General features: G+C 46.7%; 1 protein-coding gene across 1 annotated transcript; it reads left to right on the top strand.

Annotated features, from left to right (window-relative positions):
- Positions 1-12,752: 12,752 nt before the first annotated feature.
- LOC311228366 (melanocortin-2 receptor accessory protein 2A-like) lies at positions 12,753-22,634 on the top strand (the record flags this gene model as incomplete). Its single annotated transcript, XM_084314275.1, has 3 exons — positions 12,753-12,870; positions 13,481-13,580; positions 22,157-22,634. 3 exons carry the CDS (start codon positions 12,753-12,755, stop codon positions 22,632-22,634), a joined length of 696 nt encoding a protein of 231 aa, XP_084170401.1.
- Positions 22,635-23,158: the final 524 nt, after the last annotated feature.

Genomic DNA, 23,158 nt, shown 5'->3' with positions numbered 1-23,158 from the left:
TAATTGAGTAAAGTACAAGTATACAAACCTAATAATACTCGAGTAAAGTAAAAATAGCAGTATAATAGCAAATAACAGTACTTAAGTATTGTAACGAAGTACAATTACACAAGTACTTTACACCCCTGATCCATTGTGTTTGTGATTTGTACTGTTGTCTGTTCTTGTGGTTATGAAGTTTATGTCCATTTGTAATTGTCTGCTCTGTTAACATCAACCTGCAATTCTTCATTGTCTGTTAGTATAGAAATGTGTTTTGTGTCGTAACCATATTACAGAGTAGACAGACATACAGACAAGACATCAGAGAAACAATGTAATTAACTCCTTCCCTCCCAACCAATTGTTGTTATTCATTTGATGTGGCACAGTCCCATAAATCCAAGGTTATTTCGTATTGCACAGCCCTTTTATGTTGCGCTGTCCCGTGTAATTTGGACCACATTTCTATCCTACTTGTTAAATAGGCTTATTGAATATGGCACCAATTTGCTTTTTAATCTTTTCAGTTTCCAAGTCAGTTTCAGTCATTAACACATTGAGAGCCACGCCCCTATGCCCAGATAACCCCTTCCGTGCCAGCACTTTAGTCAATGGGAGGTCGGGGATATTTGCGAACGCTTAAACTATATCTTAAATGATGGCTATGGGTCTAAAACACCCCTCGCTTATCAATAACTTGCTTGCAGTCAACATGTACGAAATGGATTGTTTTTTCCGTTTTATACCGTTTTGAATACGAGTATAGTTTCAGAGAGTTCTAGTAATTTCAGAGAAATTCCGCGATAATAGCCTTTTAGTGGAATATACAAAACACGTTGTCATTTTTCGGCTGATATATGAATCGTTTTCAAATAAACGCTAGATTATCGATAGTACAGATACAGCACTCAAAACTCAAACCTCTCATGCCTCTCTACCACTCTCTACCACTCCTCTATTGTTCTTGACCGGGCCAGATTTCACACCTCCACTTCCTCCCACAGGCTGGGCAGATTTTCATCTTAAATTTTTATTCGTCCCAAATGTCCCAGCCCCATCAGATTTCTTAGCTTTTTTCACTGTTTACTTATCATGCATTGCAACACTAATATATGGTCAGTACCCCAAGTCAGACTGCTCATATAAAAATTATTTTGGGGGTCTGTGGGCAGTAGCCCCCGACCCCCTCCCTGGGGAAGCACTTAAGTTAACTACTCTCCCTTTGTTCCCCCAGCCAACACCCCCGGAAAATTAACACCTGAGTAGACTTAAGTGGCACACAAGCAGCAACAAGCAGCAGACAAGCAGCAGAATTGGTTTGATTTTTGAGCGCTGCGTCTGTATATGTGTACTTATGCACACTAGAGAAGCGGGCTGAAAAATCGATTATCTATGCCGTGCTTAGCGTTAATGTTACGCACACACATTGCTAATAAAAGAAATAACGAGAAAAGAACGAGAAAACTCGTCATTGGCACTCAACGCATGGCGAGTTAAGACGACTAATCTCGTTGTTGGCACTCAATGTGTTAAGAGACCACATATGGAAATTAGCCTTTGGCTATAATCTGGCATATTTTCATATTGTCCTTATTTATATATATATATATATATATATAAAAGATAAATCCCACTGAATTTTATTGCTTTAGGCAGTGAGCTAACATTTCCATAATTGGCTGAGACACATTTCATGAGATCACAGAAGCCCTTTTGAGGTTCATCTTGAACCGATTCCAGCATTTAATTTCATCAATCATAGCCGAGAGCTAGCTGTCTCTACAGAGAAATTATTGGAGCAATAAATCTTAAAACAACATTTGCATTTCTAATGGTTATTATGAGACAATGACGGACCGCAGACCTTCAACGCCGACTATAAATTTGACTGGTTCCATGTTAAAACATGTCTGGAGCAATGACTGTTATGGGTGTCACTGCCAGGATACTATACCTTGTTTAGATGTATTGAAACAAATACATATTTAGTCACAAATTACCAGTGCTGGAAGAAGTACACAGTTCCTTTACTTGTGTAAAAGTAGAAATACCATGATAAAAGAGTACTCAAATTCTACTTAAGTAAAGAGATAGAGTAAGTATCTAAAGTAAAAGTATGCATTCTACATGGCGTTTGTGCATTCCAGTGCTTGGGATCGTTTAATCATCGATCCATTGACCTCTAAAAGGTTCTGATTAAAGGTTATGTTAAAGTGGTATGTGGTCCAGTTATGCTGCTCTGATTAAAGGTTATGTTAAAGTGGTATGTGGTCCAGTTATGCTGCTCTGATTAAAGGTTATGTTAAAGTGGTATGTGGTCCAGTTATGCTGCTCTGATTAAAGGTTATGTTAAAGTGGTATGTGGTCCAGTTATGCTGCTCTGATTAAAGGTGATGTTAAAGTGGTACGTGGTCCAGTTATGCTGCTCTGATTAAAGGTTATGTTAAAGTGGTACGTGGTCCAGTTATGCTGCTCTGATTAAAGGTTATGTTAAAGTGGTACGTGGTCCAGTTATGCTGCTCTGATTAAAGGTTATGTTAAAGTGGTACGTGGTCCAGTTATGCTGCTCTGATTAAAGGTTATGTTAAAGTGGTACGTGGTCCAGTTATGCTGCTCTGATTAAAGGTTATGTTAAAGTGGTACGTGGTCCAGTTATGCTGCTCTGATTAAAGGTTATGTTAAAGTGGTACGTGGTCCAGTTATGCTGCTCTGATTAAAGGTTATGTTAAAGTAGTATGTGGTCCAGTTATGCTGCTCTGATTAAAGGTTATGTTAAAGTGGTATGTGGTCCAGTTATGCTGCTCTGATTAAAGGTTATGTTAAAGTGGTATGTGGTCCAGTTATGCTGCTCTGATTAAAGGTTGTGTTAAAGTGGTACGTGGTCCAGTTATGCTGCTCTGATTAAAGGTTATGTTAAAGTGGTATGTGGTCCAGTTATGCTGCTCTGATTAAAGGTTATGTTAAAGTGGTTCGTGGTCCAGTTATGCTGCTCTGATTAAAGGTTATGTTAAAGTGGTACGTGGTCCAGTTATGCTGCTCTGATTAAAGGTTATGTTAAAGTGGTATGTGGTCCAGTTATGCTGCTCTGATTAAAGGTTATGTTAAAGTGGTTCGTGGTCCAGTTATGCTGCTCTGATTACGTCCTCTTGAAGTTGACAGGCTTCAAAATGTGAAAGTATATAATCTTCATAAATGTTTGCCAAGTTTTCTATGCAAAATCTATGCAACTAAAAACTGGTAACTGATGAGTTCAGATAAATGTAGTAAAAAGTACAATATTTCCTTTTAAATGTAGTGGAGTAAAGGTATAGTAAAGTTCCCTCGTGTAAAGTACAAGTGAGCTTGAAATTGTACTAAAGTACAGTATTTGAGTAACAATACTGTTACTGTTGTGAAGGGCCAGATTAAACCGAATATATATATTTATTATATATATATATTTAATTGTATTTGTATATTCTCTAATATTCCTTGATATCCCTTGTATATTCCTTGTACAATATGCATTGAATATCCATTCTAGCCTACTGAACATCCCATAATAGTCTCCATTCTACTATTGGTCGAGACCTTGGTGCCAGGCTGCCATACCCCCCAGACCCAGTTCAAACGTACCGCTCAACATGTACGAACAAGTCCTAGTTCCGCGTAGGAATCTGGCTACCGCACCACTAACGGTACTATTTGTTCATAGTGCGTATATATACTGCGCTACTAAAGTAGGACTTCCTTTTTAGTCCAGTTTCTTACCCTCCAATAGAGTGACAGACGTAAAGCCTCCCCGCGACGCCACGTGTGGGAGTAAGGCCAAGTTCGGCCTACCATCGGTATTGAGACATCGTGTATATTAATATTTGAATAGTCATATTTGGCACTATATCGTCGAGTTGGACGTAGTCTATTAAGCTAATAATAGTCTATTCATATGTAGTGCTTCGTGCGGTGAGAATACTATCGTAGTCAGTACCCCATCGTTTCGGGCAGAGAACTGGCTGCTTATCCAGGGTGGCCGACCCCATGTGAGGCTGCACCCGAGGAGCCCCAGAGCCGACGAGCGAGTGGACCTGCATACCGGATTATTCTACCGACGACAGCCCGCCTTCCCAGGCACGGATTATGCTTTGTATACAGTGATTATTCTATGGATAAAGACCAACACTGCCGTGTGTTGGAAAACCCCCCCCCGGAGAGGACGACAGGTGAGGAGACGCTCTACACGACGAGGTCGCTTCACGTCTCTCCATCGTGGACCGAAGGAAGCCGGCCCACAGAGAGTCCAACTGCTTTCATCTGTGGATCGAGGATCGCTGAGGCACCGAGCCGCACAACCGTGGGTTCTCCCAGGATACCCTCGGCCAGACGGATACAGCCAGACTCTACCCCCCCCCCCCCTTCTCCAGTTGTCTTACAAGCGACCGGAATTCCCCCCTAGTGTATCCAGTTCTATAATCATTAAAGTATCATTGCTATTATTCCTTAAATATTCCAGGTTGTATATTTACCGCCTGCGCCACCAGAGATTGGACGTTCTCTATTGATATACCAACGAATACTCATTTGCCATAAAAGTGCATCCTATTTCAAATCATAAATGTAATTAAGTGATTGCTCTACATACCTTTTGCTATGTATTAATTATTATTAAACGCAGACTTTCGACTTGGTACATTTGTGTTGGATCGTTTCATCTACGTGGGAGTGTTTACCATAATTATTTATGCCTAGTACTGGGTGGCCAGAGTCTAAAGTACAAGAGGTAGTGGTAGTAAGTATCATATCTAACAATACAGTCAGGGAATTGTACCCCTCAGTTACAATTGGTCCTTCGAGCCGGATGGTAATTAGTGTAATATTAATATAGTGTTATTAATATTGAAATGACCTATGATGAACACTCCACGAAACGATCCTCCTAACCAACGCCCGCAGCGCGAACGACGGCTCCCTCAGTACTTAGAGGCTTACGCTGTCAGTCAACAACCTAGTCTTCTACTAACAGTAAACACGGTAAAACTAGAAAGTAAAAGTATGTCTAACCCCAACGCCCAGACTACCCCGACCATAGAGGCCCCTACGGGTTCTAATGGAACTGACCAAGTTCACGGTGGGGACCAGTGGGAACCAGACATGACTTCACACCCCGCCAGTACTGAAGAAGTAGTCCCCGATGAGTCCCGGGAGGAATACAACGCTACCGAGAGAGAACTCGGCACGGAAGAAGACGGGGAGAGCACCGTGGAGATAGAGCTCCAAGGCTCCGCAAGGAGTACCCCGAGGGAAGGCTCCCCTATACAACCGCCTTCTCCCAGCGAGGCAGAGAGGACCCTACAGCAGGCCTTCCTCATCAGCCTGAACGCCGCTGCTGAACGCGACCGACTGCAGATCCAGCAGCGGAGCGAAGAAGAGCATATACGTCTAGAAATAAGACGCATTCAGAGGGAAGAGAATGTGGCCCGAGACCGAGCAGACAGCCAGCGAGCAGCTGCTGGTGCTCTACGGGACGCAGAGCGCGACAGACAGCAAGCGCAACTAATAGAACAGCTGATCAGACGGACAACACCCTCTCCCTCCGCCAGAGGCTCCAGGAACTCGTCTAGACACACCTCCAGGGCGGCATCCCCTAGCCGAGTAAACAACCCTGAACTTGACCAACAGACGAGGTCTATACCCCCCACAGACCACCTCCCCCCACCGGTCCAAGCGAGACCTAGCAACCGGGAAGGAGCAGCATATCCTGTGGAGAGGCTAAACCAGAGACTACAAGCCCTGGATGACCTAACTGAAGACGAAGAGGAAGAGGAGGAGAACCACGCCCGACGACAGCACAGTACTCTACCGGACCAGGAGGTCCGGTACAGCCCAGGCTATACTCCCGCGGAGCTGCGCTACAGACCCCCGACTCTATACACGGGTGAGCACGACGCACGACCCGCACCGAGGAACAGCACCTGGACAAGCGGGCCATGGTACACTGCCGGTACCAGCCCATACCAAGGAGCGGGAGGAGACTCGCCTAGGAGGCCTCTCCCCCAACGCTCGCCGATGTATCCACAGTCAGCGTCATACATTGACACGCCTATGGTACCCGACTTCACCCAAGAGAACCGGGCCCAGTATACAGAACTCCGCATGTGTCTGGAGACCATGTTGGTGGATGTATTGGATGAACGCCATAAATACGCCATCCTACTGAAGCACTTAAAGGTACCCCGCGCACATAATATAGCGCTCGCCTACGCGACTTCCACCACCCCATACACAGCAGCGCTGGTAGCATTGGACCAGAGGTATGGGCGCATATGGGATTACGTGATCCAGGAGATCCGACACATCGACCGCTTACCCCCAGCAATAGACAATCGAGCACTGGACGACCTGTCCATCAGAGTACAGTCCCTGGTAGGGATGTTGGGAGCGCAGAGAGAGAAGGGGAGGCATGAACTTTACGCCAACTCAAATGTGGAAAGGATCTTGGAGAAGCTGCCGCCCGCTCGACAGGAGCGTTTTAGGCGGCAGAGAGACCACCGAGACCCGAATGGCCCCGAACCGAACCTCCTCGATCTAGCAGACTTCCTGGCGAGAGAAGTCAGCAGCCTACGGCTAGATACATTCGGACGGAGCACCCCTGGCTCCAGAGAAGGAACCAGACGACTAAATGATGGAAGAAGATCGGTGACTGTGATGCACCAATCGGAGTCAGTACCGAGCAGCAGGAGCCACAGTACCCCCTCCAGAACGGAGAAGTGGAAGATAGTGTGCCCCTACTGTGAGAAAGAACACTGGCTAGCGCAATGTGACTCCTTCCCCAAGCTGAACGCGGAGGAAGCAAGTCAATGGATAAAGTCCAACAAGCGCTGTTTTCGCTGTGCACGCTCACACATGGCAGCCGAATGCCGCTTAAAGAAAAGGTGCACCAAGTGCGATGGAGCCCATCTGGACATACTTCACGACAGTAACAGACAGCGCCCTTCACCCGCACCATCCAGCAGCAAAGCGAGCGTCATGTACATCGATCCCGCCAGCAGCAGTGGAGCCCGAGTACTCCTAAAAGTAGTGCGTGTGACACTAAGCTACCAGAATAAAGTCCTGGACACTTACGCCGTCCTCGATGACGGGTCAGAGAAGACCCTTCTGCTCGCCTCCGCTGCGGCCCAGCTAGGGCTGCGGGGAAGCAAAACCCAAATGACAATTCGGACAATAAGACGAGATTTGAAGACGATAAAGGGCGAGAATGTCTCATTCTCTATCGCAGCAAGCGGCCAGCCTGAGCGACGGTACCAGATTACAGACGCTTTCACCAGCCAAGAAATAGGACTGTCGCGGTACACATACCCCGTCGCCAAGCTGATGGAGAAATATGCACATCTGCGCAAGTTACCGATCCCGCTCATAGACAATGCTATGCCGACCCTGTTGATAGGCTCCGACCATGCAGACCTCATTGTCCCGATAGACCGGGTTCATACCGGACCCCGAGGCTGTCCTGCAGCAGTCGAGACCCGTTTGGGATGGACTCTCCAAGGCCCGCTCGCCAAATCTCTCAACCGAAGTACAGCCACTAGATGTCTCCACTCCCGAGTCACAGAGGGAGAAACCGCACTCCTGCAACACGTAGAGCGGTTATGGACCTTGGAACAAATGCCCTTTAAGAACGGAAAGAAAGACATTCGCTCTAAAGATGACATTTACGCCATTCACCTCCTCGAGACAGGGACCAAGAGAGTCCCGGTCAACGGCGTGTTGAGATACGCCACGCCACTCCTGCGGCGAGAAGGAATGCCTACTTTCCACGCCAAGACAGACGCCACAGAACGGTACCTGCTGAACACGGAGCGGCGCTTAGCCAAGAACCCCGCCCAAGAGAGTGTATACCGCGCCGAGATTGAGAAGCTCATCACAGCGGGACACGTCACAAAGATGGACATTAAAGAGGCTGACCAGACCACTGAATCGTGGTACGTGCCTCACCACAAGGTCCATCACAACGGTAAAGACCGCATAGTATTTAACTGCAGCTACCAGATCGGATCCCAAAATCTGAATAAAGAGTTACTGCCCGGTCCCACACTCGGCCCCTCCCTACTCGGCGTTCTACTCCGCTTCCGCCAGGAAAAGGTGGCCATCAGCGGGGACATTAAAGGAATGTTCCTGCAGGTGAGATTAGTAGAGGAGGACAAGCCCCTGTTACGGTTCCTATGGAGAGAGAAGCCAGGAGATGAGCACCCAGCCATCTACCAATGGGAAGTCCTCCCCTTCGGAACGACGTGCAGCCCCTGCTGTGCTACATTTGCACTACAGAAACATGTAGCAGAGGACCCAGCAGCGGACGAAGAGGTCCGACACAGCGTAAAGAACAGCTTCTACGTAGACAACTGTCTACAAAGCCTTTCAACCCAGGAAGAAGCCGAGGCTCTCCTGATTAAACTCCGCGCCTCATTGATCAAAGGCGGCTTTGATCTCAGGCAGTGGGCCAGCAGCGATCCGCAAGTACTGCGCAGCCTCTCCTCCGAGGACAAGGCAGCCAGCAGCGAGACCTGGATGGCTACAATCCCGGGAGAAGCCCAGGAGATGACCCTGGGATTGGTGTGGCGATTCAATACAGATTCGCTTCACTACAGACACAAGCCCCTGACTACGGAGCAGGGAAGGCCGGCGGCGGCGCCGACCACCAGACGGAGTGTGTACACAACACTCGCCCGACAATATGACCCGCTAGGATGTATTCTACCGTACACCACCAGGGCAAAAATGATTGTACGAGCATTGTGGGACAAGGACCAGGGCTGGGACGACCCCATTCCCGCACACCTTGCATCCACCTGGAGAGAGTGGGAGATGGAGCTCCACTCACTCCCAGGCGTTAATATGCGCCGAAGCTACTTCCCACCCACGGTGAGGCCAGAGACATGTAAAATGGACTTACACGTCTTCAGTGACGCCTCAGAGGTCGCATACGGATCAGTAGCCTACTTGCGGGCCCAAGAAGAGGGGGGGGAGATCTACACAGCATTTGTCCTCGCCCGCTCGAGAATAACCCCACGCAAGCAACAATCTATCCCACGCCTAGAGCTCTGCGCAGCCCTAGCCGGAGCGCACCTAGCCACGCTCATCCAACGTGAGCTCACCATACCGGTGTCTAGAACAATCCTGTGGTCAGATTCCACGACAGTACTCGCCTGGATCAAATCGGACTCATGCAAGTACAAAGTCTTCGTGGGAGTCAGAGTCACCGAGATTCAAGACTTAACCGAAGAGTTAACCGGAGAAACAGAGTGGCGCTACGTTGATACAAAACAGAACCCAGCTGACGTCATCACCCGGGGAATGCCCCTAGATGACCTCACCCGTCGCAATGTCTACAGTGACGGCCCAGCATTCCTAAAGCTCCCGGAAGGAGAGTGGCCCACGCCTATCCCGAGGGAAGCCAGTCAGGAGGAGGCTGAGAATAAGAAGCCTGTGTTCTGTGGATTGAGCACTGTTATCTCTGCAGACCCCAACATAGATGATTGCACTACCATAGAGAGTGCACAACAAAGGACATTCCTACTGCACTACCTACCGTCTCTACAGACGCGCCAGAAGTGGGTAAAGGAGAGAGACAATTTGACAGAAGGAACGGTCGTCATGATTATTGATCAATCACTGCCCAGAGCTATGTGGCCGGCCGGCCGCGTAAGCAAAGTGATCACCGGTGCCGACGGCAAGGTCCGAGCAGCTGAAGTGCTTGTCCAGGGTCGCACTTACACCCGTCCCGTGGCGAGGCTCATAGAACTGCCCCGACTCCCAGACACAATCGATGATGACCATGACCCTATAACCCTATGACTTTGTGAAGTTGACTGACCCCTACAGCAAACCCTTATGTGTAAATAGACAACGCGATTAATCTGTCTCTGCTTAACTGATTAGGTCTGGGACCAATCAGGGGGTGGCTGTTGTGAAGGGCCAGATTAAACCGAATATATATATTTATTATATATATATATTTAATTGTATTTGTATATTCTCTAATATTCCTTGATATCCCTTGTATATTCCTTGTACAATATGCATTGAATATCCATTCTAGCCTACTGAACATCCCATAATAGTCTCCATTCTACTATTGGTCGAGACCTTGGTGCCAGGCTGCCATACCCCCCAGACCCAGTTCAAACGTACCGCTCAACATGTACGAACAAGTCCTAGTTCCGCGTAGGAATCTGGCTACCGCACCACAAACGGTACTATTTGTTCATAGTGCGTATATATACTGCGCTACTAAAGTAGGACTTCTTTTTTAGTCCAGTTTCTTACCCTCCAATAGAGTGACAGACGTAAAGCCTCCCCGCGACGCCACGTGTGGGAGTAAGGCCAAGTTCGGCCTACCATCGGTATTGAGACATCGTGTATATTAATATTTGAATAGTCATATTTGGCACTATATCGTCGAGTTGGACGTAGTCTATTAAGCTAATAATAGTCTATTCATATGTAGTGCTTCGTGCGGTGAGAATACTATCGTAGTCAGTACCCCATCGTTTCGGGCAGAGAACTGGCTGCTTATCCAGGGTGGCCGACCCCATGTGAGGCTGCACCCGAGGAGCCCCAGAGCCGACGAGCGAGTGGACCTGCATACCGGATTATTCTACCGACGACAGCCCGCCTTCCCAGGCACGGATTATGCTTTGTATACAGTGATTATTCTATGGATAAAGACCAACACTGCCGTGTGTTGGAAAACCCCCCCCCGGAGAGGACGACAGGTGAGGAGACGCTCTACACGACGAGGTCGCTTCACGTCTCTCCATCGTGGACCGAAGGAAGCCGGCCCACAGAGAGTCCAACTGCTTTCATCTGTGGATCGAGGATCGCTGAGGCACCGAGCCGCACAACCGTGGGTTCTCCCAGGATACCCTCGGCCAGACGGATACAGCCAGACTCTACCCCCCCCCCCCCCTTCTCCAGTTGTCTTACAAGCGACCGGAATTCCCCCCTAGTGTATCCAGTTCTATAATCATTAAAGTATCATTGCTATTATTCCTTAAATATTCCAGGTTGTATATTTACCGCCTGCGCCACCAGAGATTGGACGTTCTCTATTGATATACCAACGAATACTCATTTGCCATAAAAGTGCATCCTATTTCAAATCATAAATGTAATTAAGTGATTGCTCTACATACCTTTTGCTATGTATTAATTATTATTAAACGCAGACTTTCGACTTGGTACATTTGTGTTGGATCGTTTCATCTACGTGGGAGTGTTTACCATAATTATTTATGCCTAGTACTGGGTGGCCAGAGTCTAAAGTACAAGAGGTAGTGGTAGTAAGTATCATATCTAACAATACAGTCAGGGAATTGTACCCCTCAGTTACAGTTACTTTAGTTTGATTCCCCTCTAAATATGTTTATTTGTGCTTCTCCTAAAGCCTAAATTGAACCCCAATTGGATTCCAATTGTGAGATGGACTCTGTCCCAAATGTTATATCCTGTACTTTGTTTCACAGTGTGACATTAACTTAGCTGACAGACTCGACGGGAGAGCAACTGTTTTAGTGGATGGTTCTGTGAGCATCAGGGTGAGTCGGGCACGCATGTGTGAGTGTCGGTTGTTGTTCATGTAGGAGGAATTTTATCATCAAAGCAGGATGTAAAGCATTAAAACTGTGAAAAGTTAACATTCAATGAAAGTGGCCTGACGGTAGTTCCCTCTGCCTGTAGAGCACTGGGCTCTGTTCCCACAAGAGGAAAACTGTCTATGGTACACTTACACTACAAAAACGTATCATGGTATTTACCGCACTATTCGTCGCCATACAATTTCCATACATTTCTGGTCACTACCATGGCAAATTGTTTAGCAATAACCTACAATGGTCGGTACCATGGTAAAACTGAAAATACCATCAAACTACCGCAATACTTTTCCCGTAAGGGCAAGCTGTGCTCCAACTCCAAGCATCTCAAATCTTAATATCATAAGTCTTGCTCCATGGCATTTGTTACCCCATCTGTGAAGAGATCAATCCTTTACATCTAGTAAGGCAAGGCACTGGCAAATGGACTGCATTTATATAGCACTTTTATCCAAAGCACTTTACAACTTATGCCTCACATTCACCCATTCACTCACACATTCACACACGCACCGATGGTGGAGGCAACCATGGTGCCAACCTGCTCATCGGGAGCAGTTAGGGAGTAAGTGTCTCGCTCAAGGACACTTCGACACGCTGCCGAGAGGAGCTGGAATCGAAAATCGATTTACCCCCCCCCCCCCCCCTACACACACAGTTTTCGCAATGTGGTTAAGGTGCCTCCCTCCACACACACACAAACACACGCACGCACACGCGTCTATCCAACCGCGAGGCTGTTGACAGGGAGTCAGGGAGGCAGGACACGCATTAGAACAGTTTGCTATGTTGAGGATGCCGCCGACGGGTTGGGTTCGTTGACTTTTTGCGTTATGGAAAATAGGCGCTGATTAAAAAAAATAATAATAACCGACCAAACGGGCGAATTCGAGGTGAACGATATCAACGCTTTCAGGAGACATTGGATACACTTTAAAGTCATCATGATGATGAGACGTGCGTATATTCAACCATTCGCCGAAATGTGATATTGTGTTTATATTTATAACTTATAAGCATGCGTTATAATAAACTTATCCACATTCGATATTTGTGGATTCATTATATGCATTTCGTAATGTTTGCTACTTTTGGTAATGTTCTTCTTTCCATTTATAAGGTTCATCATGATAAATTCCACCTGAGATGTCCGAATTCCACAACCAGAGCCGAGCCAGCGCTCGTGGCAGTGATTACGTGTGGCAATACGAATATTATGACGCCGAAGAACCAGTGTCTTTTGAGGGTCTTAAGGCGCACAGATGTAAGCGAGATACACACCTTACATAGACCCGAGTATAGGCTATCATTCTGTTTGCTTTGCATTCTCTCTCTGCGTGCGTGTGTGTGAATTAACTTTCATTCTCGCATCATCTGCACCTTTTTCCAATCTTGCAATATTTATTATATTATTATTATTTATATTATGCGTATTTTGCCAGCTGCAGTTACAACAAGTGTCTGGCTCTTTTCTCACCTCAGACACGATGAGATATTGCACCTTTACTTTTCACGAGGGTGTTTTTGAAGATAGAAAATATAAATAAACATAATTAACGAGTAAAAAAAAACACATCTTTGTTTGTAGCAATAACAGCTCCAGCTTGAATTTAATCGTTTTATTCATTGCTTGAACTTAAAGTCCAAAGCTTGTATAACGACTCCAGCAGGCCCCTCCCAAAGAATCAGGGAAAGACAGGAAAATATTCTTTAATAGTAGCCTATATCAAAAACGATATAAAATTAATGGTAAATATAAAAACAAAAGTACATAAAAATAACCATATAGTCAAATGTGACATTACAATACATGACATCATAATTAATGACAAACGTCTTCTCTGACCAACGTCTTCTCTATCTGACCAACGCAGACTCCATCGTCATCGGCTTCTGGGTGGGACTGGCTGTGTTTGTCATCTTCATGTTCTTTGTTCTCACCCTGCTGACGAAGACTGGAGCCCCACATCAAGAGTAAGTCTGCACCAGAGCTGTCCCTAGACCTTTGGGGGCCCTAAGCAAAAAACTATTTGGGGGCCCTTCCGCACCAGTATACAGCCATTTAAACATTTTGCAATTCAGTTGAAATGATGTTTGACATGATGATTGGCGTTCCGAGGGGCCCTCTGATTGGTCGGTTGAAATTATGTTTGGCATGATGATTGCCGTTCTGAGGGGCCCTCTGATTGGCTGAGTGACCTCCCTACAACAAATTAAAGGTTCTATATTGTAGTTCAATTGTCTCTGAGGTCCCCTAAACATGTCTTTGAAGCTTTTTGCTGAAAAAACACTCAGATTATGCATTCTATCATGCCTCTATACCCCCCTGTTTCTGCTGTGCACTGGAACTGTGCGTAAATGACCAAACAAACTGTCAAACTAGGTATTGCAGATCAAATATGACTCTAGACCCGGCAATATCATATTAAACCGACTGCTAAAAATGCTGTCAGAAACATATTTTAGGTTCAACTTTATGTATAAAAGAGAACATTTACAAGCTAGTCGCTATATTGATTGATTGAAAACTTTATTAACAGATTGCAGAATGGGTACAATACAGTACGGCTCAATACACACAATTGTTAAGGGGATGCAGACCAGAGAAAGTCTTTTGTCTTGTTTACATCAGGGTCCCCCATTTTCAATTAATAATGACATTAATGACATACGCAACATACAGATATATATCATGACATTTCTGACATACATGACAGGTACATTTGTGACATACAAGATATGCAAATATACAGTACTGTTAAACAGAGATCCTAACAGAAAATATATACATACGAGGGGGAGGAGACTGTACATTAGGAGGGGGTGTGTGGGTGGGAGGGGGGGTTTGGACATGTATGGGGGCCATACAGATATACATATATATATATCATAACATTTATGACAATACATGACATACAGGTATACAGTACTGTTACATTTGTGACATACAAGATATGCAAATATACACTACTGTTAAAAAGAGATCCTAACAGATAATATGGTGGGTGGGTGGGTGGGAGGGGGGGTTTGGACATTTACGGGGGCCAGTTTCGAATTGCAGCCTCCCGTAGGTGCTCTTTGAGAGCGGTTTTGAAGATGGGTAGGGATTCACATTTTTTTTTTACGGCTGTGGGTATGCCACATTGATGTGGCATAATTGCGAAACGTGTTTAGACCCTTTACTTGTTTGTGCCGAATCTGGGTTGAACATGATTTATGGAACTCCCTCTGGTGTTGTGGTCGTGGTATTCACTGACCTTTGGGAACACATGCGTTCTTCACATGCACACACAAGCAAGTACCATGCATTGCAATGAGCTTTTTGTGTGACATTCACATAAAGACGGAATTCCAAACAACTTGTTTAAAGGCACAGTTTCTGAATACGGCTGGGTGCAAAATCTGACTTGTCTTATTTCACAGTTTTGGTGCCTTTCCACTATAATAATGCAGGACCTCTTTAGGGGGTCTTTATTCGGCATGCAATGAACTGGACATGCAATTGGATCGGCACACACACACCGGGATACACACACACACACATGCATTGTCTTTTTCTCAGTCGCCGATGCGATTGAGTCTCTGCACTTGACCCATCCCGTCGTCCTTCCCCCCCATGGGCAGCCGGGAGCAGATAGGGGGCGTCAACGTGAGCCGCGCCCCGGGGACCAATCCAAGTGCTCCTGCCCGTGTTCGTCAAGGACGCCACAGCGTTAGCGATCTGTTGTTGTGCATGTTTTTCCATTGGGTTTATCTTATCGGGGGGGAAACCCTTGCGAGCACAGGGAGAACATGCAAACTCCACACAGAAAGGCCTGGGAGATCACCCACCTGGGTACCTGGCATCATGGAAACCTGGTCCCCAAGCGGGAATCAAACCCTTGACCTTCTTGCTGTGAGGCGACAGTGTTAACCACTACACCACCGTGCCGTTCCACTACCTTGCCGTCCCGTGGTGAAATCCGTGCTCCGCATTGTTTTTGTTTTTTTCTACTGCCAATGGACCCGCACAGAGCAGTGCATACCCACGCTAATTTAGCTACGCCTCTGGGGGTAGCTACAGACTGTAGCTAGCCATGCTGCAACTTGATGCTGCAGACCGGTGATACTGTAGTGTAGGTCAATGGAAATCATCACTAAACACGTCAGCCCACGTTGATGTTCATGGTTTTTCACTGGCAGCAGCAACCACTTTTTATACACCACAAGAGAGAGAGTAACATGCAACGAGTAAGGTTCGAATTACTTCTGTGAGTTATTAAAACTGGTCAACTAGAAAACACTTTAAAGGGGAACTACACCCATTTTCACATGTTATGCATAATGGTCTAAGCAGGGCTTGACATTAACTTTTTGGCTCACCAGCCACTGTGGCTAGTGGTTTTCCAAAGTCACTAGCCACTCAGCATTTTCACCAGCCAAAAAATCACACACACACACTCTATCCAAATATCCAGTTTGTTTTTATAGTGTAAAGTTTGGCTACTTGAGACAAAGAGAGAGAGACTCTCATTACAAGTAAGCGCGCACTGCGTTCCGAGAAAGAGAGACTCTCATTTACATATACATTTACATTTAGTAATTTTGCTGACGCTTTTATCCAAAGCGACTTACAAGTTCTGTACGACAAGACAGCAAGAAGGGTACAACTCTATCAGCTGAGTAACAATGTTTATCAAAGTGTTGCGTGTTACAGTGTAGGTTAGTTTATTAGGACAAGTGCATGACAGTAAGGTTAGTCAGGGTTAGATTTCTTTTAATTTTTTAATTTTTTTAATTTTTTTATTATTATCATTTCAGATAATGGTTGACGAAGTGAGTCTTTAGTCGACAGCGAAAGATTGGACGGGATTCGGCTGTCCTAACTGGGGTGGGTAGTTCATTCCACCATTGTGGGGCAAGGACTGAGAATAGGCGTCTTCTCTTTGATGACCCTCCGGGAGCTTGGATAGGAGTAGGTCTGAGGCGGCCAGAAGATGCAGAGCGTAGGGGTCTTGAGGGTGTGTAGTTAGAGACCATTGACCGGAGGTAGGCGGAAGCGGTTCCCTTTGCCGCACAGTATGCTAGGTCGAGGGCCTTGAAGCGGATACGTGCAGCAATGGGGAGCCAGAAGTGGGGTGACATGGGCAGACTTCGGTAGGTTTGAGATCAGGCGGGCCGCTGCGTTTCGAATGAGTTGAAGAGGCTTGGTGGCAGTGGCCGGGAGGCCAGCTAGCAGTGCGTTGCAGTAGTTGAGGCGGGAGATGACTGTTGATTGGACGAGGAGTTGGGTGGCTTCTTTTGTCAGGAAGGGGCGGATCCTTCTGACGTTGCTCAGGAGGAATCTGCAGGTTCTGGTTGTCGCTGCGATGTGAGCAGAGAAGTTCAACTGGTCATCGAGGACAACACCAAGGTTCTTGGCGGTCGGGGACGCGGTCACAGCTGCATTCTCGACTGTGATGGAGAGGTCGGTCAGGGGGGAGGATTTGGCCGGCAGGTGGAGCAATTCTGTTTTGCTTAGGTTCAGTTTGAGGTGGTTGGTCGTCATCCAGGCGGAGATGTCGGACAGACATGCCGAGATCCGCTCAGAGACGTGGATATCTGAGGGAGGGAAGGAGAGGAAGAGTTGAGTATCATCGGCATAACAATGATATGAGAAGCCATGAGACGTGATAATGTTACCCAGTGATTTAGTGTAGAGGGAGAAGAGAAGGGGTCCTAGGACCGAGCCCTGGGGGACACCCGTCCGCAGGGGGCGGGTGGCCGACAGAGTCCCTCTCCATGACACTTGGTAGGAGCGGTTGTTGAGGTATGATGTCAGCCATGTCAGCGCAGATCCAGCCACTCCCATTCCTGCGAGGGCCGCGAGGAGGATCTTATGGTTGACTGTGTCGAAGGCTGCAGATAGATCTAGGAGAATCAGGACAGAGGAGAGGCCTTTCGCTTTTGCTAAGTGAAGTGCCTCTGTGACCGCAATGAGGGCCGTTTCTGTGGAGTGGCCAGTCCGGAAGCCAGACTGATTGGGGTCTAGGAGGTCATTCTGTAAGAGATAAGCAGTAAGTTGGTTGGATACAGCACGTTCAAGTGTTTTAGAAAGGAAGGAGAGAAGAGAGACAGGACGATAGTTGCCTATGACGGTGGGGTTCAGGGTTGGGTTTTTTATGAGGGGCGTGACTCTGGCTTGTTTTAGGGAGGTGGGGACCACCCCCGAGTTGAGGGAGGAGTTGATGGTTGCAGTTAGGAATGGGAGGATGTCCGGTGCTATGGTCTGGAGGAGTGGGGAGGGTAGCTGGTCCAGCTGGCATGTATTCGGACGGTTCGACGTTACCAGTGTCAGGGTCTCGGCTTCTGTAATGGGAGAGAAAGATGACCCAGGAAAACTCCTCCTCTTTGTCCCTCTTCGTCTCTCGACGCTTCGCTGACGCTAAGCCAGCAAGTCTTTAAATCACTATCACTAATTACTGATGAGTGACACCTGCAGCAAAAGTCCCATGCACAGTGGCCACGCCTCCAGTTTCTGTCAGCTGGGTGATACTAATTTACAATTAACAATTTCCACAACACAATTTTTAGTCACACACTTCAGAATGATGTACACAAGTATTATTCAGTTAAATGATCCTACCCTCTTTGCTGTTTGTCATCAGACTCTCATTATGCACGACACAAGTAAGCGCGCATTGCGTTCCGAGAGAGAGAGAGAAAGAGAAAAAAAGAGAGAGAGAGAGAGAGAGAGAGAGAGAGAGAGAGAGAGAGAGAGAGAGAGAGAGAGAGAGAGAGAGAGAGAGAGAGAGAGAGAGAGACTCTTCACTACGACTCTAAAACGGTGAAACTGCATGGTCTACCCGCCAAAGTGGCTGGTAAGAGTGACGGAGTTACACACCACTGCCGAATTCTACCCGCATTTGGCGGGTGTTAATGTCAAGCCCTGGGTCTAAGACAGTCCAAAAATATTAGTAAACATTAGGAACTCTCTCAAATCCAAAGACTAGAGTGCTCAAATTAAAACGTGTGATGTAATCAAGTGTAAAGTATGGAACCGCTCCATAGACAATGCATTGGGAAAGATGTCATAGCGGACACTGAGAACACCCCCCCCCCCCACACCCAGGGGACGTGAGCGGATCGGCGCGGCCGAGAAATCCGCTCTTCGCTCTTTAAAGCTTGGTCCACTCCGCTAATCGCTCATGTTGACCCCGCCCCCAAGTCGCTCTCCGCTCGCTCCCCGCTCACCTTGAATCGAGCGCTCCCCGCTCCCCGCGCCAGATCGCTCGGCAGTTTTTTTTTTTTTTTTTGGAGCATGGTGTAAATTAGCTCAAACTACAACAGTCTACACCCCCTAGGCCCCTAAACAATTGTTTGTATTGAGCCGCATTGTAATTGTAGCCATTCTGCAATGTTAAATAACGTTGTTTATCCATTCACTAGCTCTATTAAGCGATGATAGGCTAGCCGAGCCACAATGCTATGGTCACTGCCATTAACGTTAGCATGTAAGCTAACGTCAACAACAATGGCGTCGATACTTTTTCTAACAGGAGTGAGTGAAGGAGGAGGAGTGAAGCCTGAACAGGATATCACAGGTTCACCCTTCTCATTGGTTGAAAATGGCCTTCATGTTTGTACATCGCCATCTGTTGCTTTGGTATTGTACTGCATGTATATTACATCAACAGTGTTAAACCACTGTGAGCGACCTGGAGTGGATTGGAGCGGAGGAGAACTCTCGCTCCGGACGTCGCGCCGACTCATTTTAAAACCCACTCCTCGCTCACGTCAAAACCGGCCGCTCCGCGCCCCGTGCCGCTCACGCTCCGATCCGCTCACATGCACTGCCCACACCACACCACACTGGTTGCCATGGCGATTGATGCTGTAGGATTAGTTCACCCATGGGAATAAGGTGGCATTTCTTATCCCACTCCAACAGCAACGTGTGCTCTATAGTTTGCCACACTGGTTGCCACGGAAATAAAAGGTTATTAACCTGTAAAAAATATTAATAGCTCAAAACAACATTGCAACTACAGTGAGCTACAGTAACGCATCAGTCCCTGATGCACATTGATTAAATAATCATTCAGCCCCATTCATTGACTGTAGTCCTCGCCACAGCATTAACTTTTTTCAAGATACTACTTCACGGCACGGTCAATTATATAAAATAAACTAACCGCTGACTACAAGACCATAATACTAGGTCAGGCCTCAGGTTAGTGCTAACTATCTCTCGTGGTACAATGAATTTTCCTCCCAAATCTACCTGCATCTCCCATTCAGTAGCTCTATTTAGGTGGCCTGACTCATGCCTGCCTAAAAAACTACCTTCTCTACATTTCTTTCCCTCACGGACAAATTACATCCTGAATTCACCTGTACTCTTCTACTTTCAATTCCTGCCGCTAAGCTCTTCAAAACCTGCCTATTCAAGCCTTGGAAAAGTCTTACAGCCTGACATAATATGCCTCAAGGTTGCCGTCTCTGAACACAGTGGATGAATGAATGAATGAATGAATGAATGAATGAATGAATGAATGAATGAATGAATGAATGAATGAATGAATGAATGAATGAATGAATGAATGAATGAATGAATGAACACTTTATTTAACAGATTGCAGAATGGGTACAATACAGTACGGCTCAATACACACAATTGTTAAGGGGATGCAGACCTGAGAAAGACATTTGTCTTGTTTACATCAGGGTCCCCCATTTTCAATTCATATCGACATTTATGACATACATGACATACAGATACAGTACTGTTGCATCTAGACATTTGACATACCAGATCTACAAATATACAGTACTGTTTATGAGTACAAAAAGAGTCTAAAAAGAGAGTATATACATTTGAGGGGGAAGAAACTGTACATTGGAGGAGGTTGGGTAGGTGGGGTGGGGGGGGGGGGGGGGAACTGTACATTACAAAATGCAAAAATGAGGTAGAGAAGTAGTGCAAATCTATAGTTAGTAATAACTAGATCAAATAGGGTGTAGTGTTAAAAAGTGTTTAAAGTGAATGTTAAAGGTGAGTGTTTAAAGTGAGTGTGTGCATGTGGATGTGTGTGCAATTAATGTAGAATGGATGGCCCGATGGGTTAATGTTGCATAGAGTCCACATTGAGCATCCTGATGACCTGGGGATAGAAGCTCCTCCTGAGTCTCTCTGTACTGGCCATGAGACTCCGGTAGTGCTTGCCTGACCACAGCAGTTCAAAGAGGCAGTTTTTTGGGTGACTAGAGTCTTTGATTATTCTCTTAGCCATGGCCCTGCAACACTTGTTGTAAATGTCTTGGAGAGTGGGAACCCGTCAAGAAGTCCAAGACCCACTGGCAGAGGTCATAGTTCAGGCCCAGGTCCCTGAGCTTGGCTACGAGTTTGGAGGGGACTATGGTATTGAATGCTGAGCTGTAGTCGATGAACAGCATTCTCACATAGTTCCCCTGCCTCTTGTCCAGGTGTGATGCTGCTGTGTGCAGCACATGGGCTATACTATGGCGTCCTCCGTGGACCTGTTGGGGCGGTATGCAAATTGCAGGGGGTCCAGGTTGATGGGGAGGGAGGAACAGATGTAGCCCTTCACAAGCTTCTCAAAGCACTTCATGGCTATGGAGGTGAGAGCTACAGGGCGATAGTCGTTGAGGCAAGCTGGGTTGGATCTTTTGGGTACAGGGATAATGGTGGACTTCTTCAGACAGGTGGGGATGACAGCCTGTTCCAAGGACAGGTTAAATATGTCAGTGAATACCGGGGCCAATTGGTCGGCACAGACTTTTAGGACGCGGCCGGGGATGCCGTCCGGTCCTGCTGCCTTCCTGATATTCACTTTCTTAAAGGTCCTCCTCACCTCATGTTCTGTTATCCTGAACACTGAGTCTGTTACTGTTACACTGTTACTGTCCTCTTGACATTGTATCACGCCGCCTTGTGCTCGTTCATGTTGTCTGTCACGAGCCCAGCGTTATAGGCTGAGGTGTGCGCTTTCAGAGCCTCACGGACGGTTTTGGGCTTTTGGTTTGGGTAAACTCTAATTTTGGTAGAGGGGATTGTTTCTTCTACCAGAGTACAAACAAAGTCCAACACTGTTTCAGTGTAGTCATTTATATTGTCTGTGTTCTCGCGGAACACGTTCCAGTCTGTGCACTAATTTAATAATTTGGAAAAATAGTACCCAGTATGCACTAATGTATGAAACTAAAAACGTTCTGTGCGTCTACAAAATCCAACTTCCATTGGACTGTCCTAGACTCCTAGACTATAGAAATAGTACACATGATAACTTAAACGGAGTGGTATTACCCTTGAGCGAAAACCCTGTAAGACCCTCGTTGCAAAATTACAACATCACTTTTAGCTATTAAAAAAAAAAAGTATTTAAATGTTTATTTTAATTTCTTTTAGCACATTTACATAGTCAATGGGTCCTGTTGTTCAGCCTCACAATGCTATTGGATAGTAAAAGTCTTTATAGGTCCCACATTCTGGCCTCTGAAGTTGATAATGTCAATTTAATTTGAACCTTACAGCCCTGGTATTTTCATCCATCCTCTTCTATCCCCGATAGGAACCCAGAGCCTGCTGGGAAGCGCCATCGGCTGGGGAACTGCATGGTGGATATGCACAGCCCCCAACACGAAAATGACCAGGCCTTCTCTCGCCCTCTGCTGGAGCAGCCCCGTCCCTTCTCCCACTTCTACATCAACGAGGAGCAGGCCCAGGGGCAGAGCAAGCCGGCGGACCAGAGAGTTAATGGCCAGGCAGGGGACCAGCCTCAGAGGGGCCACGGCAGGCTCGTAGGCGTCGTCGGCGCCTCCTGTGGGCTGGAGGAGATGAGGGAGGTGGGGGAGGAGCCCCTCCGGGGACTGACGGAGGAGATGAAGTCAGACAGAGAGAGAGCCTTCTTGTCCAACTTCAACATCCCCAACTTTGTGAACTCTGACCACAGTTCCATGCTGGGAGAGGATGACCTGCTGCTCTGTGAACCACCCATCATGTTGGACAGCCAATCCCACGGTCAGGATGCCCACAGCATCGTCAGCTAAAGGCCCTATCCTCCGAAAGTGGAGTTATATTATTGTAGCAGCTCAACATGCCCCATTACCATTCTGTTGTATGGAGGTCCAGAGGGTTCACTCTCTTCAAGTAGTAGAATACGAACAAAGCAATTAGTGAATCACGAACCGTGGGTGTAAAAGGGTTCCTTCCTGATGTCATCTCTTTGCTGCTTATGCGTTGTAATTTACTGTTCATGCTTCTGAATTCAGGTCTGAAATCCCTCCATGCTGTGTAATCCTAGAAGTACAAGTTCTATTTCAGTACAAGTTCGCCAAAGAGGTGAGGGAGCCGAAACTTCGCTTCTTAGAGAACTGCGGCAGCAGCTCTCTGACGGGAATTCCTCCTCCGTATGGAAAGGCCTCATGACCATTACAAACTATAAGCCGAAGTCACCACAGGCGCCTGATAGCCCCCCCCCCCCCCCCCCCCCCTTGTGAACAAGCTAAATTAATTTTACTGTAGTTTTGAGAGATTCCCCCCCCGCCCTCTTCCACCACCCACCCGGCCACAA

Source organism: Notolepis coatsorum, assembly GCF_963971535.1.
Source record: "Notolepis coatsorum genome assembly, chromosome: 5".
Classification (NCBI taxonomy): Eukaryota; Metazoa; Chordata; class Actinopteri; order Aulopiformes; family Paralepididae; genus Notolepis; species Notolepis coatsorum.
This window is presented reverse-complemented; position numbering and strand designations above follow the sequence as displayed.